This window comes from Semicossyphus pulcher, unplaced genomic scaffold (genome assembly GCF_022749685.1).
Source record: "Semicossyphus pulcher isolate SPU_LCO1_2020_fin unplaced genomic scaffold, fSemPul1.0.p SCAF_19, whole genome shotgun sequence".
Classification (NCBI taxonomy): Eukaryota; Metazoa; Chordata; class Actinopteri; order Labriformes; family Labridae; genus Semicossyphus; species Semicossyphus pulcher.
This window is the reverse complement of record NW_027211692.1, coordinates 18,128,021-18,147,572: the sequence shown is the minus strand read 5'-3', so window position 1 is coordinate 18,147,572 and position 19,552 is coordinate 18,128,021. Positions and strand designations below refer to the sequence as shown.

Sequence of the window (19,552 nt, the reverse complement as noted above, 5' to 3'; positions counted from 1 at the left end):
AATTGATTACTTTTCATCTTACAACTAGTCTACAACTAGTCTACTAGTCTGTTAGTCTACATTCTCTTTAATATTCCTTCAATAAACTCCATTTCCTGGACAACAAAAAAAAGTTAGTTCACAATAGTGCTCGGGTTCATTGATGTTGGAATTCAGAGTAGTATTCTGATGGATTATACACTACACAGCACTAACCACGGCAGTCAGACATGACCGCAGGAAGCTGGCTTTGACTCTATGGTGCTACGGTGACATCTGGTGGCAATACACTGGCATTGCAACTGAAAAACATTTTGGGGTCAAGATCTACTATCCTGTTTTCTGTGACTATACAAACCCCAGTGAAGCCTCTTTAAAGTGATAATCTCGAAGATCTTCGTTTAAATAAATGTCTGTTAAGTCACTAATGAGGTAACACAATGGTGATTGAGCTTATGGCCCACTGATGAAAGCCTTTGCAAGTCTGTGGCGACTTTCACAGAAAAAGTGTCACCCAGTTAGTGACACGTTTTCCATCACCCAGCAGTGGTTGGTCTGCCAGAGAGGGTAGGCGGAGCTAAGCGGCTGCTTCTCCGGTCTCTGCAAGTGTTGCGGGTAAACAGTAATCTACTATGGCTGAACAAACAAAGAAAAGATCGATGACTACAGATACAACTTCAAAAATAAGTGAAAATCAGAAGAAAAATAAACAAATTTGACGCTCAGATGAAGGCAAACAAGGAAAGCGAGGAAAATTGAGTAAATACAAGTAACTGCAGCAGTTTTATAGTATATTCTGACTCAAGTGAGTGAAAAATAAGTGCACTTCTTCCCACAACAAAATATCACTTAAATTACACAACATATTTATTACAGTAGCAAAACAGGACTAAAAAGAGTCATCTTAGAAATGTTTACAGATATATTAAGGAAAGCAGCCCTTGAGATGTCTTGGTGGTTTTGAGGATTAGTTAGCTTTTATGTCACAACATGTTCACAACAGACACTCAAAATCAACACTAATTTCTCCTGGTCAAATTAAGACAATAATCTCAATAATCTCTCAGCCTGGACTGTTTATTATCCTTAAAGTTTGTTTTGATTGTACTGTTTTTGTATCTCGACATCACTGTAAACGAGGGAGACCTCAACGATTTTCGAGGCTTAAATAAAAGTTTGAATTGAATAAAGGTAGACACTTGTGAAGAAAGAAAACATTCAAATAATGGAATAAATATGTGCCTAAAAATATTAATAACAAAAAGTTTACACAAAAATTGTGACCTGAGATAACACAGCACAGTTGTGAGGAGGACAATAATATCAAGCAGAAGGGTAACGGCAGTTCAAATGAAATATAAACCATTTCCCTTTTTTTTGTCAATATTGCACGTTACAGCTGCAGAACTGTCCAGCTTCAGTCTCTTACAGGTGAAACTGCAGCAGCAATATGCAGAGTAGAATTCATGTGCAGCGATACAGTACTGTATTCTGACACTTTTCACAGCTTCTGACACTGGTACAAAAACTATTTCAAAGGTGTATCAAACTATTATATACTATAATATTATTTTATCATAACATTGAAAAGTAAAGAAAACAAACAAAACATTGAAGAAACATTTTAGAATTTTAAAGTGCAACAACATTTAACAATGATGAATTCCAAAATGACACTTGTAGAAAGTGTAACACATCCATATTGTTCTCACAGAGGTCAGTTTTTCACTTCAATATCGGAATAATCGAATATTAAACACAAGAGTGTTTTTCTCAGAGACTGGTTCCCATTGTGCAACAACAGTCTCAACACGAACCAGTGAAAAAAGTCTTCTTCTTTTGGGAAGTAAGGTTTTTTCCCGCAGAATGTTCCAGAATTCCTGTGAAAGGATGCTATGAATAACGACTTCCTCAAGCACTTACAGGGGAGACCTTTGCAGCACATGCTCCCTTGTTCCTTTTGGACACAGGCCAGTTCTGGCTTGTAAGTAAGTAAGTTTAGTCCTAGATTCCAGGACTTTATTAATCGGACTCTTCACCAATTCAGTGCTCAAGCTGCCTCTCTGTCTCCGTTGAGGGCATCTTGCCTGGGTAACATGAAAAATAGAGAGGAAGAAGGGGAAAGGGAGGGATGAAGTTAGTCTTTGCACGATTCTGTAAAAGGCCATTGTGTCTAGATAACTTCTACTTACTCATTCTCTCCATCTGCCTTCTCTAGTTGCACACCTGGGGATGTTGCTGCTCCTGTAAACCAACATAAATACATCTGTCATTCACACTGGCGTCTGTGTGTTCTCTCAGTCAGATGTGCAAGTGCATGTAGAACAGGTACATTTTGCCATTCTCTTACCCCTCTGTCTTTTCTTGCATTTCCGCCCCCTCAAACACAACACAGTTATGAAAATGATGGCAATAACTACTGCGACACAGATGGCTGCTATTACAGAGGGGGTGAAGGGTGAAGGGCCAGGTGGATCCTTGGGTGTACCTTTAGTTGAGAGCAAATGATAATGACACCAAAACACATGAACTGGTTAAATAAATAAATATAGTGTAGCTATATATATTATTACATTACATCATAATACTATTTTTATATAGTATATAATCAAGAAACACAATTTTCGACACAAACTTAAAGTCCTTAATAGGAGCTTTAAAGGGATAGTTTGGTTTGTTTGAAGGGGGGTTGTATGAGATACTTAACAATAGTATGTGTACGACATACAGTGGATGCCGGTCAGCACGCCACTGTGATAAGAAACTGGCCGGAGTGCCGGTGTGCCAGATTAACTGGTGCTTGAATTAACTGGTGAGGGTCACAGATGTGAGTGGGCGTGGCTTATGAGTCTGTTGTACACAAACAAGGAAATAAATGACTCTAATTCTTCGCTGCTGTATTTCATTAATTAATCGGTGTCTTTTGAGACATTGTAAGACACACAGTTTGCTGGAACATTCATTTTTCTGTGGACAACATTACATGACTATAGTGGACTGTACACTCGCCACCGCTGATCGCTACAAACGCGTTGTCTCTGATTCTGTTTTCTTAAAATAACGTAATGCCACGGAAACATCGAGTAAATGGAGAGGATAGTCAAATTGATGAACGCGTCACAATAACTCAAACTCAATACATCTAAAGCATGAGTCATCTGTGGTGTAAAAGAACACATTAACTGGTCAGCTGAAGTTTGAATTAACTTGTGATGTTCCGCTGTGTGCGGCTGTGGTTGCAAAGGCGATCTCAGAGCTTGTTTTATGATACCAGAGCACTGACGTGCAAAGATGACAAAAAGTTATCCACAAGTAACTGTCAAAAACTCTTGAATTCGGTTTCTACGTTATCTTGCTGCACAGTTTAATGGAACTCCAACCTGCAAATCCGTTTAAAACAATGTCTAATGTAAGTGACCGTGTCGATACCTTAGCTATAGCTTGCTAACATGCATAAACTAAGAGGGTGAACATTGTACCCAATTACTGTATATTAAGATGAACAACATGTCTCCGGCTTCTCTTGATGTACAAAAATGAAGCCAAAACACCTCGATAGCAGGTGCCGCTATCCTGCACATTTGGAGCCAGAGTATGTGCAGTAGAGATCGGCTGGTGGATTCGCAATATGACCTTTTTATAAAATCAAATAACTTATTAAAACTAAACTTTTCAGTATATAAACACTTGGACACAAATCAGCACAACAACAACGAGTTTTAATGACAGAAACCATGTTTCAGAAAAAGTTTTTTGATGTGTATTTTGATTTTATAGTTTGACTTATGTCCCATCTGTTAGCATTGAGGAGGCAGGCTTTATGACCTATACTGCAGCCAGTCAGCAGGGGGCGCTCAATGTGTTTTGACTTCACTTTTGGGGAGCTGTGATGTCCATGTCCATCTTTTTAAACAATCAGTCTTTGATTATAGCTGCTAAAGATTAACATGTTAGCATTTTTAGCATTTTTGGTAGAGGTAGCATTTAAGCTCAAATCACAGCTGTACCTAAATGCATCCACACCAAGTCCCATTTTAAGTCCCATCTCGCACAAACACAAATCTTATCAATTCAATTACAGGATATAAAAAGATGCGAAAACTCCCTAACACATTCCCTAAACAGTAACCCTAAAAGGGGATTTGTGTTAAGGGGTTTCACGCCTTTTACACTTCCTCAAACTTGACCAGGATTTGAACATAAACTCATAAAACCTTTTTTTCTATTGTGACTTTCTACTCTTGAGTTTGGTACTCACAGACTGAGAAGATGTCTGAGGTGACACCTCCCACAGAACAGCTGAGGTTCTTCGTCTCTCCACCGGAGCAGTTGAAGAACACAGTGCTGGACCTGTTGAACGTCAGTGTGACCGGATCGGTCGTTTCACTGCTGTTAACAGCTTTCACCATCGGACTTTCAGGCACGTTCCACATCATCTCAGAGCTTGGGTAGCCGCCATGTGAGGAACACGTCACCAGCCAATGGATGTCATCGATAGGGTGCAGTGTAACTGCAGGTTTGCTGAAGTTTGCTGGGGGACAGAGAAGGACAGTAAAGCAGCACTGTCAGGTTGTGTCTCCAGCATGTGAATGTCCCTAAAAATAGCCATGATTAGCTTTAGCACCATGCAAAGCAGAGCGTCCCACTTAAGAAGACAACACTTAGTTACAATCATCATCACTGAGACATTCATTTTTTTAAATTATATTATATGCCTTAGCAAAACAATGTGCATGAACACAACTGTGTTTTTCCGTGCCAGTGCCAATTAAAGGTAACCTGCCAAGAGACTTTCCATGCTTTTGGTTGAATGGAGTCTAGACCCCATCAATACACGGGCAATGCAAAAGTAAGGCAAAGTATTTCCTGTTACACAGCTGGTTAACACACAAGCACATTCAAGGTAATTTCGCAAGCAACGTCTTCCTGCTTCCTACTTGCCTCATGTCATCCCAACTGTGAAACTTGAAGGAACATTATCATTTGCAATTCAAATTAACTACAGCCTTAACTTAACTTAAACAGTCAAATTAATTGTAAAATGTTTAATTTAACACATTCATACCTGTGATACTGAGGTGTATGAAATTTTTTTTGATTTCATGACTGTCATTATATTTCACCAAGCAGTCGTAGTCACCACCATGTGAGACGTTCAAACTGTATATGTGCACGGCCTTGTCCTGACTCATCCAGGTGTTTGCCCATTTGTTGCTGCCGATTTTTTTTGATGCATGGTATCCGTTCACGAAATCTGTGCCCTTCTGAAAGTAAAAAAATAAAATTGGCCTCCGTTCAATGGCGCACTGGATGGTCACATTTCCACCAACCTCCCCTCTGAATTCAATCGGAGCAGCACTTTCTGGAAAATAAAAGTAAGCAGGAGTTAAGGGTTAGAGTATGCCAAACACAATGAAGTAGTCTTAAAGGAGACATGAACGCAAGATCTGGTGCAGTCAGAAACCCTTCCAGGCTGTTTAAAACAGTGTTGTCTGCTTGTCTGTGTTTCTTGGGAACCTATTTTCAATACCAGTTCTGAAAACATTCTGAATATGTGAGTTGGTAGGAAATAAAATGAGTGAAATTACCTAAATTAAAGTGAAGGACTAAGTGTTCCACGTAGTCGGAAAACAAAGCGAAAATGATGTAGGGACAAATGTTGTTTCCTGTTTTAATCGGCACAGACATTGATGTTTTTAAAATGTAAAGAGGTAGTGAAATCATTAACAAAATGCCATCTTTGTGATGAAAAGTACTCAGTGATGAGTTTACTGAAGGTTATGTGTGAGCTTAAAGGTCAGGGATTTTGGTTAAGTTTTTTGGAAAGCGACACTGAATGACGTGGAAGACTGTTCTCAGTTCCTCTTCAGTCTATTTATGAATTCTCTATTGTGCTGAATACATAACTTGTCGTGTCCCTTTCATGTTTTGCATGATCTAAAGGTTAAGATATTGAATGTTACTTTAATGTGTATTTCAGGTATTACTTTTAAAGGTCAGTATATCAAAAGTGACGTTACAGTGCGCCAAAGGTTTTAGTTTTCATTTTCACCTTTAGTGAGGTGTTTTTCTCACTTCCATGGAACCTTTAGCTCTGCTGTCCACAAACTCCTAAAAATAATGTGCGTGTCTCTAGCTTGCCAGATATGTAGCCTAAAGCTACATAGCTGTTTTATGCTAACTTTTCTGCTAAATACAGAAAAATGTTGGATGAGGGCCTGTGACTGTGATGGTATAGAATCATTTAGGAAATGATTCTTGCTGAGAGTTAAATTTGAAGATTGATACCACTCTTATGTTTGTAAAGTGAATACAAGGCTACAGCCAGCAGTTAGCTTAGCTTAGCACAGCCACTCAAAACTATAGACTGTATAAAAAGATGGATGACATAACAGCTCCCTCAAAGTGAAGCCAAAATATTTCGAACCCCTGCTGACTGGCTGCAGTATAGGTCATAAAGCCCGCCTCCTCCATGTTAACAGATTGGACATGAGTCAAACTATAAAAACAAAATTCATGCCAAATAAATGTTTCTCAAACATGGTTTCTGTCATTATAGTTAGTTTAGTTACACGTTTAGTTTTAATTAGTTATTTGATGCTTTAAAAAAGATGATTGACAGCTCTGCTGACAAATACGGCTCCTGCAGCCAATCTGTTCCGGATAAGCAGAGTAGAGGAGGATCGGCGAGAGGAGACGTAACTAAAACAATCACTACAGTCATTAAAGTTTACATATCTGTGAACGTCTGCTTCAGACCAACACAAGAAGCTGTTCTGCTGTTAAATACACCGCCGTTTGGGATCCTTTCTGCTAAGTTAAATGTGTGTTTTGGTTAGTGGAAGTGGCTACGGCGGCTCCAAATTACGTACCAACGCAAGATGACAGCGCCCGTCACAGGGGGTATTTTGGCATCAATTTGGTAAAATGAGAGCAGATGGAGAGGCATCGTCCATCTATACAAAGTCATTGCCAAAACACAGAAAACAGCTAGCCTGGCTCCGGGTCACAGTCATTATGCTAAGCTAACAAAACCGGTTGCTGGCTGTAGCTTGATATTTGACTGTACAGTGTGACTCTTGTTCAGTTTTGCCATTTTGGGCGGGGCTTCTTTTGATTACCTTGGGCTGGGGAAAATAGCGTTGGGCTGGTGGATGCATTTTGGGCTGCTTCTGTCGACATTTGGCGGGATTTTGAACACCGAACAAGTTGTCATTTTATGGTCAAAAACAAAGATTTCCTGGTTTCGACTCACTCACTGTTTACCCATTTGATTGACATATGAGTTGTATTCAATCCTATGAATAAAGGAGGACCTACAGTATTAACTTTGACGTCATTATCATTGACAATGTGACAAAAATTTTCTTTTTACATTTCTTTAATCAGAAATATTAATTGAAGTCACATTTGTTCATTAATCAAAGCCTTTATTTATGTTATATATGTTATTGATTTTTGCTATTTCATTCCTCCATTATCCTATAGTTTTGATTTAGGTTGGATTTTGGTGTCATGTTTCATGGCAGTATATCACTTTATTGTGGTTTCACCATGATGCCAATTTGTGTATTTGGTTGTCTAATTGCACGTTTTTTGGGTTGTGATAGCATATTTATTGAACATTTTATCTGATTATTTGATGCAGATAGGAAGCTGTGCATGCTTATGATCTGTTTTCTATTGCTTATGTAATGGTTTTATGGTTTTACACAGGTTTCTGGTTGGTGGTCAAGGTTATGATTTAGGCTGGTTTCTATTGAAATGGGCTGGTCAATCTGATCTGGCAACACTGCTCTTGTTCTGTGTGAAAGCGAACAAACTTTTTCAAGCGTTTTTTTCGCAAAAATTGTGAACGATTCCTTTAAAACCAGATCAAAAAGATTGATATTAAAGTGGATAAAAGATTCTTGGGGCTGCAGCATTCTCCGATTATTTTTTTGCAACTTAATCTCTGCCAGCGAACCTCTCACATTATTTGTGACAAATTGATTCATTTGGAGCTTGAATTATTGCACATTAGGTCATAATGTGCAATCAAACACAGTGCTGTAATACCACTAGTCCTCATGCCTATATTCTTTAAAGATTAACCACTAGTTTCAGTATAAACAAGATGCCGCGTGTTGTTGATCTACTGATAACAGGGAAATACTCACCGATGACAGGAAAGTGCCACATCATGACCAAAATAGGGGCCAGCTTCCAGAAGATCATGGTTTGGTGTCTTGGAATGCAAGAAGAAAAACAGTTTTCATGGTTACCTAGGTAACATTTGGGAATTCCCTGGCCCCATTCCCAATAAATCCTGTGAGTCAGTGAGTCAATTCAGACTCTTGAGCAGCACATGGGCTGATGTTTTTGCCCCGCCTTTGCCCCAACTGTCAACTTCTCAAACTACAATGACCTTTAAAACAACCTACACACTGCAATTATGATCAGTGTAATGCTCTCCACCTACATCACAACACTGAGAAGGTTTCTTTCTGAATGTCCTTTCCTTTTTTGTAGTTACTTTGCAGGTGAGTAGTTTCAGATTTAACCCCAGTAAAAACAGAGAGTGCACATGAATGTGACGGTTTCCAAAGCGATGTGGACACAGTTACTCTGTTCTCCATGACCTCATCATTGCACTGCTTTACAGGAAGCTTCCCACCCAAATAAAAAAAATGATAATGATCTTCTTTAATGATTCATTCGCTTTCAAATTCAAAATACTTGATAAGTGAGTCAGCGTTGATAGGAAAAGGCAGGGGTACTCACAGAAGTCTCTTTTGCTTGCAAAGGGATGCCTGTTGAAAAGACAAACAAGTTAATCATCTTGTTATGGGATTTTTTTCACTTAATTTGGTGTCTTTTGAATCATTGCACAGGAGCATTAGCATTAACCCATATGAATCCATTGAAGGACAAGCTCAAAACACAGCACTCAACAGCATCCAAGTGCCCTGTGATGCAGGATTTGTCAATTGTCTTCGTCTGTCAGATTAGGCAAGTGGTTCATGTGATCCAAATTAGTAAGTATAAGAATAATTAATTAACCTTAGTCGTGTTTTTGGCTGATAAAGCACAGAAAGGAGGCTGTAGATGCTGCTTTTGGGCGGCTGTACAAAACAACACATCCTGTCAAGCGCTGCAAACCCCCCCTCTGCACGTCTCAAACCATCACTGATGTGTTTAACCTGAACATACTTTGAATATTTATATATTTTTGAAAATGGTTTGTTGGTGGAATCTTGCACCAGTTTGCATTATGCATTTAGTGACAAATAATGTGAGCAGTGAGCAAACAATAAGCTGTCTGTAATATCTGGATGGCCCTTCCTTAAGGGACTGCAAGCGGAAAGTCCCGGTGAGACGAGTCAGAGAAAGTTTTTTTTTCTTTTTTAGGCAGGGCTGCAGAAAGTCTTCCTTTACCTACAGGGGGGGAATCTGCCCTCTTACTTAAGGGGAGACTTTCAGTTTCCTGTTATGCTGTATGCAACATTATATGAGTGCTAACGTTAACCATGAAAACGTCGAAATTCAAATCCTCAAGGAAACACTTATTCACAGAAATATGACTTCATTAGAAATCAAGGAAAAACACTGATTTTACACCTAAAATCTTCAGGGATTCCCATGTGGGAAAAAAGGAAAAAGGTGGGAGGGAGGCTGCGCTGTAACAAGATAAGAAAAGGGAAAGCTTTCACATGCTTTGATTTCACACCAGGTTTCATAATGCTGATACACTATCTTAAAATAACCAAGGTTACTTTCACTTTGATGTATTAGAACTTTACACCTAAAAACAATTAACAGTTTAAAAGGTTAAGTGGCAGGACTTCCGCGGGAAACACCACCATGCTTCATACTAGCTGGCTTTTGAGCAATACTTTCGGTGCTCACCAGAAACTACATCTGAGGGAGTTCCCAATGGCTTCATAACTTAAGTATGTGTGTTTGGGTTTCAGGAAGTTAATACCAGATAGTTCGTGACTATAATATTCATGACTATGGAGTAACTACGGAATTCTTAATGTTTTAATAGGCTAAGATACAACGGGCATCCCCACAGTAGCTCTATTTTACAAACCACATGTGATACAACACGTGATTAAAACCTTTCTGTGGTCACTGTTTCAGGACACCTACATGCTTTAAAAGATTAAGCAACATAGAATACACTTTATAAAAGAAAGACAACATAAGATTGTGAATGTGTTCTGATTATGAATAAGTATATGTCAAGTTAAATGAAATGAAAGAGTTCAGTATTACTGTTATATTTAATGATAGTCATGTGATGTACATGTCATGAAATGGGGAATACCACATTGCGAACATGCACCTACATGTTTCAAGGAACCGAACACAGGCGTCTAATTCACATTCACTAGAATAGATGCACTAAGATACACTACGAAACCAAATGCTGGTCTCATACTTGCAAGAAAGCTCTGCGTGAGTTTCACATTTTTTAATGCGGGGTAGAGGGTGATAACTAACGTGAGTAAACAGAGGTGAGATCATGGTTTGAGGAGACGATTATTTGTACAGCTGCTCTCGCCGAAGTGTCACCATTCATTTTCTATTTTTTTTCTTGACAAAGACTAAACATGAGCCGACCTTCTTCGACTTTCCTTTCCTCTTTTAGGACCGTTAGGCTATTTAGGGTACATAAACCGAAGAATTGTTTCAAAGGTAACTCCCCATTCTTGGAGTATTCTAACTTCACCACAATATTATTTAATTAAACAAATCAAGCATGGAGTTAGCAATGACATTTAATTATACAAGTAGCAGCAATCGCACTGTTGACACAACTGTGATTCACTGGGTGGCAACTTTAGCTGAGTAACTCTTTTAAGTCAAGAGCACATTTTTGCACATATCATTCCTATACTCACAGAGGAGTTTCTTATGTACATGTTACAGTTCACTTGTGGCTCTTTTATTGTGCTTTGATCGAGCAACCAAAGCAATTTTCAGGGCACTTGAAACCAAAATCTTCCTATGACAGTTTTGATTCAAAAATCTGTGAGCCAGCACACACTAACACACACACCGTGTTCACACGCTGCTGCTCAGTTACATTTCAGGTATTTCATGTAAACAGACAACTATGTTAATGCGTGACAGACCTTCCTGCCTGGAATTGTGTCATAAACACATAGATACATAATGATAGCCAGATCCACAACAACAAAACTGTCTTCAAATAGAGAGAAGAAAGAGAAGTGACAGCTCTTACCTCGTCTCGGTTGCTCTCTGTCTGTGAGCTGACAGAGTAGAAGGAAGGTCACTTGAAGCTGTGGGGTGGAGCTTAATGAATCACACTTTTATGTGAGCAAGTGTGAACTCCTTGACTTGAATATGTTTAACTTCCTGTTGAGCAGATTGCAGACTGATTCAGGTTGCCGTTGGCTTGTCTGTGCGTGTGAGTTTTGCGTAAAATGTGACATCACAGATGACACACACACACACATGATACTTGACACACTTCCTCGTTTGCTTACCATAACAGTCTGAACTGACCGTGTGGCCTGATTTCTTTCAACATGATCATAGTCATTTACAGCTGCAGAAAAAAACAGAATACTGCTACTTTTTGTGTTTTGAAGTTGCATCACAACTGACAGACCTGCTGAACTTGCGAAGATCGTCAGTGACGCTAAAAAAGGAAATGAAAGATCAGAGTTCAGCTTATTTTAATGATCCCTTCAGCCGATACTACACAGATAGTAAGCACTCTTTGGACTTGATTTAACTTGCTGTAAATGAGACACAAACAAGGAAGCAGTCAGCTTCCTTACTTTTCTAAGACTGGGTATGAAATCAAATATTATACTGTGAAAGGAGAGAGTCTTTTTGCATCAACAAACTGATACAAGGAAAAAGTAATCATGTAATCTAGTCAATTTCAGGATAATGATTTAATTAATCTCTAATCTTTATTTAAGGCTAAAATCTAAAAACAACTTTGAATGGTGGAATACAGCAGCAATGTGTTTCTCTGTCAAAGCCAGAACCCTACATATTCCTAGTTGTAATGTTGAATATAAGGAGGGTACAACAAAGTGTGCCATTTATAGGGGGGGCTGCTTTTTAATCTAACCGGTAAATCACACGTACCATGTATTGAGGCTCCATCCTCGACTCAGGGTTTTCAGACTCCATCCGTGTCCTGTCAAATAAAGGCTGAAAATATCTACTTAAAAGAAGTGTGCCACACAGTATTTTAAAATGTGATCAGATTTTCTCAATACTCCAGTAGCCCTTTCTACACTGCGGTTCCACCTCAGCTCGGTAACGAAGCTCTGTCATACTGCCTTTGCCAATTTACAATTTACCAAGCCACGCCAGTGTAAAGCCACCTCAGTGTGTGTTTTTACATAGTGTTCCCGTGTACACCGGTGTTGCAAAAGCAAAACATGTGGGAGGTGTAAACAAGCGGCGCGTGCTTCAAATACACACACATGGCACTCTTCCGCCCTGCCGGCTCCACAGACGTTGTTTGCCTCTGTTACTACTTTCGATGCCGCCTCAGAGGGGAAACGACTTCTCCCCACCATTCCGCCTCTGTGCGTTTTACACAGAAGACGAGTCTTAACAGAGGCATAATAATCCCGCATTGAACTGGCAGTGTATAAGAGGCTATTGATTCATTCTTGCACCAAAATAGGCACGATTGAATTTGGGGTACCAACGCACAGAATGTTATTAGCACGTTAGCTAAGCCCTTCACCATGGAGGCCATTGTGTCTGGTTAAAGTAGCCTGTGTTTAAAGTTTTGTTTCTTTGTAGGTGATGCACTTTTTTTTCTCTTTTTTTATTTTTAAGTACAGTATCAACCACAGCTTGGTTAAATCTCACGTTTCAGGTATTGAGAAAAATAAGTATCAATAATTGTTGGGACACATAGGGACAGACAACTTTTCAAGCAAACACTCACGGGGAATTTTAGAGTCACTACTGAACCTAACAAGCATGTCTTTGGACTGTGGGAGGGAACCCACGCATGCACGGGGAGAACATGCAAACTCCATACAGAAAAGTCCTAACAGGAGCTTGAACTAGCGACCTGTTAGCTGTGAGGCGACAGCGCTAACCACTGCACCACCGTGCAGCCTTTGGGGAATTCAAGATGCTCAAATAAGAAAAAAATTACAATCAACACAATATCTTAAAATCTGATCAGATTTTCACAATTGATTCATTCAATGTTTTCTAGCATGGAAGCTAAGCCCTTCATCGCATTTCTCCACTGAAAGAGCTCTTTATAAAGTGGCATGTGTATGAACTTTTGTTTTCTATCTCAGCGGTCCCCAAACGGCGGACCGCGGTCCAGATCCGGACCAAACTGCCATTGTCTCCATTCCCGGACCCATTTACAGTTTTGACGAGCGCATCTATTTTATCCTGCGCAGCTTTTTTGCCTTTGCGGTAGTGATTTGGGGGTCCAGGAAACTTGCAGATCAATACATTTGTTGTTAATCATCACACGTGATGCTACTCAGCCAATTAAGTCTGTTACTCAGATAAACATCGCCACTTACCCAGTGCGTGTGTGAGAATACAGATACAGACGAAAGAGCTAGCTGACAGGAGAGTTACGAAGGCCCAATCCCAATCTCCACCCTAAAGCACTGAACACTCACGGACTTTAATGGCATCAGGCGTCCGTGAGGGTTTGAGAACTGCATACAAATGAGGAATGGGACATGCACTGGAAACCAGATGGGCCATTCAATCTAATAAGAAAAAAAGCCAACCTGCAGCATACAGTGCATACGGAAAGTATTCACAGCGCTTCACTTTTTCCACATTTTTTTATGTTACAGTCTTATTCCAAAATGGATTCAATTAATTTTTTTCCTCAAATTTCTACACATAAAACCCCATAATGACAACTTAAAAAAAGTTTGTTTGAAATTTTTGCAAATTTATTAAAAATAAAAAACGAAGAAATCACTTGTACATAAGTATTCACAGCCTTTGCGATCAAGCTCAAAATTGAGCTCAGGTGCATTCTGTTTCCACTGATTGTCCTTGAGATGTTTCTACAGCTTAACTGGAGTCCACCTGTGGTAAATTCAGTTGATTGGACATGATTAGGAAAGGCACACACCTGTCTATATAAGGTCCCACAGTTAACAGTGCATGTCAGACCACAAAACAAGCATGAAGTCAAAGGAATTGTCTGTAGACCTCCGAGACAGGATTGTCTTGAGGCATAGATCTGGGGAAGGGTACAGAAAAATGTCTGCTGCTTTAAAGGTCCCTATGAGCACAGTGGCCTCCATCATCCGAAAATGGAAGAAGTTTGGAACCACCAGAACTCTTCCTAGAGCTGGCCGTCCCTCAAAACTGAGTGATCGGGGGAGAAGGGCTTTAGTTAGGGAGGTGACCAATAACCCGATGGTCACTCTGACAGAGCTCCAGCGTTCCTCTGTGGAGAGAGGAGAACCTTCCAGAAGGACGACCATCGCTGCAGCACTCCACCAATCAGGCCTGTATGGTAGAGGGGCCAGACGAAGCCACTCCTTAGTAAAAGGCACATGGCAGCCCGCCTGGAGTTTGCCAAAAGGCACCTGAAAGACTCTCAGACCATGAGAAACAAAATTCTCTGGTCTGATGAGACAAAGATCGAACTCGTTGGCGTGAATGCCAAGCATTATGTTTGGAGGAAACCAGGCACCGCTCATCACCTGGCCAATACCATCCCTACAGTGAAACATGGTGGTGGCAGCATCATGCTGTGGGGATGTTTTTCAGCAGCAGGAACTGGAAGACTAGTCAGGATTGAGGGAAAGATGAATGCAGCAATGTACAGAGACATCCTGGAGGAAAACCTGTTCCAGAGCGCTCTTGACCTCAGACTGGGGCGACGGTTCATCTTTCAACAGGACAACGACCCTAAGCGCACAGCCAAGATATCGAAGAAGTGGCTTCAGGACAACTCTGTGAATGTCCTGGAGTGGCCCAGCCAGAGCCCAGACTTGAATCCAATTGAACATCTCTGGAGGGATCTGAAAATGGCTGTGCACCGACGCTCCCCATCCAACCTGATGGAGCTTGAGAGGTTTTGTAAAGAGGAATGGGCGAAACTGGCCAAAGATAGGTGTGCCAAGCTTGTGGCTTCATATTCCAAAAGACTTGAGGCTGTAATTGCTGCCAAAGGTGCCACAACCAAGTATTGAGCAAAGGCTGTGAATACTTATGTACAAGTGATTTCTTTGTTTTTTATTTTTAATAAATTAACAAAAATTTCAAACAAACTTTTTTTAAGTTGTCATTATGGGGTTTTATGTGTAGAATTTTGAGGAAAGAAATTAATTTAATTCATTTTGGAATAAGGCTGTAACATAACAAAATGTGGAAAAAGTAAAGCGCTGTGAATACTTTCTGTATGCACTGTATGTATTTGTGTGTCTTACAGTGTTTACATATTGTAAGATAAGATCAGATAAGCTTTATTTAACAAACTATCGAAAGACAGAAAGGCATTAATGGTAATGATTTGCAAATATGTTATTGTTATCACTTACAGATAAACATATTATCATACTTCAACTTACGAACATTTCGTATACGTCACCAAGTTCGCTATGAACTCTGGGTAAATCCCACAGGCAAGTTAGCAGTTATGCGGACTCAGGGAAAGTCCGCAATTTGGCGTTGAAAAGTCCGCTACAGAGCTCTTACTCACTGTGATGATCACAGTGAGTAAGAGCTCTGTAGTGTGATCTGACAGTGGGGCAGCACGAAGCACTCACACACTCGCCTCAAAGTCCGTGAGTGTGGAGATTGGGATTGGGCCAGAGACACAGTGGGAGAAAATAAGTGAGTTAGGGAAAAGTAGACATGGTGCTCTAAAATGAGAAAGGTAAACCGAGCTTTTAAGACTGGACAGACTCGTAAATGCTCCGTGACTATGGCGATTATTTAACGCGGACATTGTCTGACACTGTCACTCCGTTTGTCTCTGTTAACAGAGACTCCAGGCTGCAGTTTAGTTCAAACACTTCACTGATAAGCCTGAGAGTTACACAGAGCTACACCAGGCTGCATCATCAGAACCAGTTTTCCTCTTATGTCCGCACTTCTGTTCTTAAATGTACCGGGCTTATGCCACTCGAGTTAAGCCAGCCTCAACTTCGAATAACACAGTCAAGCCAGCAGCTACGTTTTTTTTTTTGGAGTGCGCTATATGCTCGGCAGTACGGTAACAGCGTGAAAGAACTGATTTCAAAATAAAAGCGACTTTTCATTCTCAAATTGAAATGGATCATTATCACACACTAATTTCACATCGGAGTGATAGTACAACCCCCCAGGGTGTCACTCAGAAAATATCAGGTCATTCTGATGTGGAATTTCAAAATGAAAGCCTTCTAAAATGGCAAAAATGAGCCCTTTTTCCCTCTGACTTCAGATGAGGATTAAAAGGAAAGGTTTCCTTTTAATCCTGAAATTCAACCTCAGAATGACCTGATATTTTCTGAGTGACACCCTGGGGTGTTGTACTGTCACTCTGAAGTGAAATTAGTGTGTGATATCAGAAGGTTTCCTTTTAATCCTAATCTGAACTCAGGGGGAAATTAGTTCATGTAAGCCATTTTAGAGGGCTTTCATTTTGAAATTCCATTTCAATTTGAGAATGAAAAGTCGCTTTTATTTTGAAATCAGTTCTTTCACGCTGTTACCGTACCACCAAGCATATATGCGCATTCCAAAAACCGTGGCGGCTGACTTGACTGTTTTTCGAAGTGGAGGCTGGCTTAACTCGAGTTATGGACTCTCTCTCTTTCTCTCTCTCCCCCTCGCTCTCTTCAGCAGTCCGTTTTAAAACTCACCTTGAGAAAAAGTCTAACTGCAACTGCTTTTCGGCAAAACATAAAATAAAATTTGGCAAACATAGAATATAAAATGAATCCTCCTATTATGGTCAAATCTTGATCATTCTGTCAGGAGGCAGAGATAGAGCAGCTTTAGTGAAGAGGTAAAGCTGTCTCTCTCTTTCATTTGATTTCTGCATGTACAACATTATACTACCATGTGAATATGGCTCTTTAAATCCTGCTAGAATGTGAAGTACCAGACATAAATTATTTGAATTAGTTTTCATTTACAAATAAAGACACTTCCATCACAAACTGGGGCATAAAAATAAACAAAAAATACAGGTTTTGACACTCAAAATTTCCAGGGGGAGAACCCCCAACATACAAACACACACTGTATTTCCTTACTAATATTGAAGTATTCATAATTATTATTATTATTATTATTATCATTATCAATAATAATAAATTATGAAAGTTCTGTGTAAAAGTTATAATAAGCATTGTTGTAAAAAGTTTGTAGCCTAATTGTATTTTCTTTATTTGGTACTGAATCATAATGCAGGTCAGACATTATGATGTTCCAGACCTTTGCTTGAGAAACTGGACCTCTTTTAAGTATAACTGAGTTCCCCTGATCTAGGTTGTGTGCTTTTTTCTAAAAAAACAAAACAAACAACGCAGGCCTACAGTTTTAACCACAGCTGCTGCTGCATGCCACCTCTGCCGCTAACCACACGTGTTTCACATTCATGTTCTATTCTTTTTTCTGTCACATTTGGAAGAACATTTTCCCACCACTTTTTTACTTGTAATTTGCAAGTTTATCATCACAAGATTGAACAAACCTGAATGCTATATCTAGAATATCTAATTTAATAGGTTATATTCTCTTTGCTGTGGAAAATGTAAACAACAAATACTGTTTCGCCCACGTGCTGATCTCCTTGTCTGACACCTACCCCTACGCAGCAGTTTCAGGCATTAAAAATATCTATATAGAAATAATCAATCTGGTCACTGATTGATTATTTCCATGAGATGCTTGCTTTTGGATGTCATATAGATGCATCAGTATTCATTTCAGCGGCTGACTTGACTGTTTTTCAAAGTGGAGGTTGGCTTAACTCGAGTTATGGACTCTCTCTCTTTCTCTCTCTCCCCCTCGCTCTCTTCAGCAGTCCGTTTTAAAACTCACCTTGAGAAAAAGTCTAACTGCAACTGCTTTTCGGCAAAACATAAAATAAAATTTGGCAAACATAGAATATAAAATGAATCCTCCTATTATGGTCAAATCTTGATCATTCTGTCAGGAGGCAGAGATAGAGCAGCTTTAGTGAAGAGGTAAAGCTGTCTCTCTCTTTCATTTGATTTCTGCATGTACAACATTATACTACCATGTGAATATGGCTCTTTAAATCCTGCTAGAATGTGAAGTACCAGACATAAATTATTTGAATTAGTTTTCATTTACAAATAAAGACACTTCCATCACAAACTGGGGCATAAAAATAAACAAAAAATACAGGTTTTGACACTCAAAATTTCCAGGGGGAGAACCCCCAACATACAAACACACACTGTATTTCCTTACCAATATTGAAGTATTCATAATAATAATAATTATTATTATTATTATCAATAATAATAAATTATGAAAGTTCTGTGTAAAAGTTATAATAAGCATTGTTGTAAAAAGTTCCAGACCTTTGCTTGAGAAACTGGACCTCTTTTAAGTATAACTGAGTTCCCCTGATCTAGGTTGTGTGCTTTTTTCTAAAAAAACAAAACAAAACCAAACAACGTAGGCCTACAGTTTTAACCACAGCTGCTGCTGCATGTCACCTCTGCCGCTAACCACACGTGTTTCACATTCACGTCACATTTGGAAGAACATTTTCCCACCACTTTTTTACTTGTAATTTGCAAGTTTATCATCACAAGATTGAACAAACCTGAATGCTAGATCTAGAATATCTAATTTAATAGGTTATATTCTCTTTGCTGTGGAAAATGTAAACAACAAATACTGTTTCACCCACGTGCTGATCTCCTTGTCTGACACCTACCCCACCGCAGCAGTTTCAGGCATTAAAAATATCTATATAGAAATAATCAATCTGGTCACTGATTGATTATTTCCATGAGATGCTTGCTCTTGGATGCCATATAGATGCATCAGTATTCATTTCAGTCTGTTTTGCACCTAAAAGACCTTTAAAGTGACTTAAATCAAAGTATTTCTGGTTTGGGCTCCATGATCTCTTTGCACTGTGGTATTATTTTCATGCTTCTTGCAATCTCATGAGCTATAGTCTGACGACAATATAGCCTCTGGACACAACAGGGAACATGCTGGGGCATGTAGCCGACGGTTAGTGAATAACAACTTCATTTTCTGTGTGCTGCATTGTTTACAGAAAAAGAAACCGTTTTTCTTGTGATTGACTTTAATTAACGGGTCCTACCTTTGCTGATATTTCAACATCATGATGCAAATGAGTAAAAAGTCCAAATGAAGCTTTGTCAGGTCTGTCCTCAAGAGGAGAAGAAAGAAAACTACTTTTAAAATGCTCGTTTGTTGAACGGAGGTCGGATCGATCATTTCTGGTGCATTCGAGGAAGATGGGAAATCAGAATGCTAAACGGCTTTTGTGGCACCGTGTCAGAGAATTTAACTCAAGTTAAATTTATATCTAGAACAGATTGTTCGCTGTTAGCATGCAGATGTCTGTTTAAAGTAGTTG

General features: G+C 39.4%; 1 protein-coding gene across 1 annotated transcript; it reads right to left on the bottom strand.

The window, feature by feature from the left end:
- Positions 1–828: 828 nt before the first annotated feature.
- On the bottom strand, positions 829–11,290 carry LOC138596691 (CD276 antigen-like). The gene is made up of 8 exons (XM_069667991.1): positions 11,213–11,290; positions 8,743–8,771; positions 8,139–8,206; positions 5,045–5,341; positions 4,238–4,510; positions 2,330–2,467; positions 2,172–2,223; positions 829–2,066 (listed from the first exon to the last, which is right to left on the bottom strand). The coding sequence occupies exons 3-8, from the start codon at positions 8,194–8,196 to the stop codon at positions 2,030–2,032; spliced, it is 855 nt and encodes a 284-aa protein (XP_069524092.1). The 5' UTR covers positions 8,197–8,206; positions 8,743–8,771; positions 11,213–11,290; the 3' UTR covers positions 829–2,029.
- Between the last annotated feature and the right edge of the window lie 8,262 nt (positions 11,291–19,552).

Bases quoted from the DNA above. Each gene is read 5' to 3' on its own strand.
- LOC138596691 (XM_069667991.1), bottom strand. From the start codon at position 8,196: ATGATCTTCTGGAAGCTGGCCCCTATTTTGGTCATGATGTGGCACTTT. The intron at 5,342-8,138 runs GTGAGTATTTCC...TTTATTTTCCAG, and splicing joins GTGGCACTTTCCTGTCATCG to AAAGTGCTGCTCCGATTGAA. The intron at 2,468-4,237 runs GTGAGTACCAAA...TCTCAACTAAAG, and splicing joins CTCAGACATCTTCTCAGTCT to GTACACCCAAGGATCCACCT.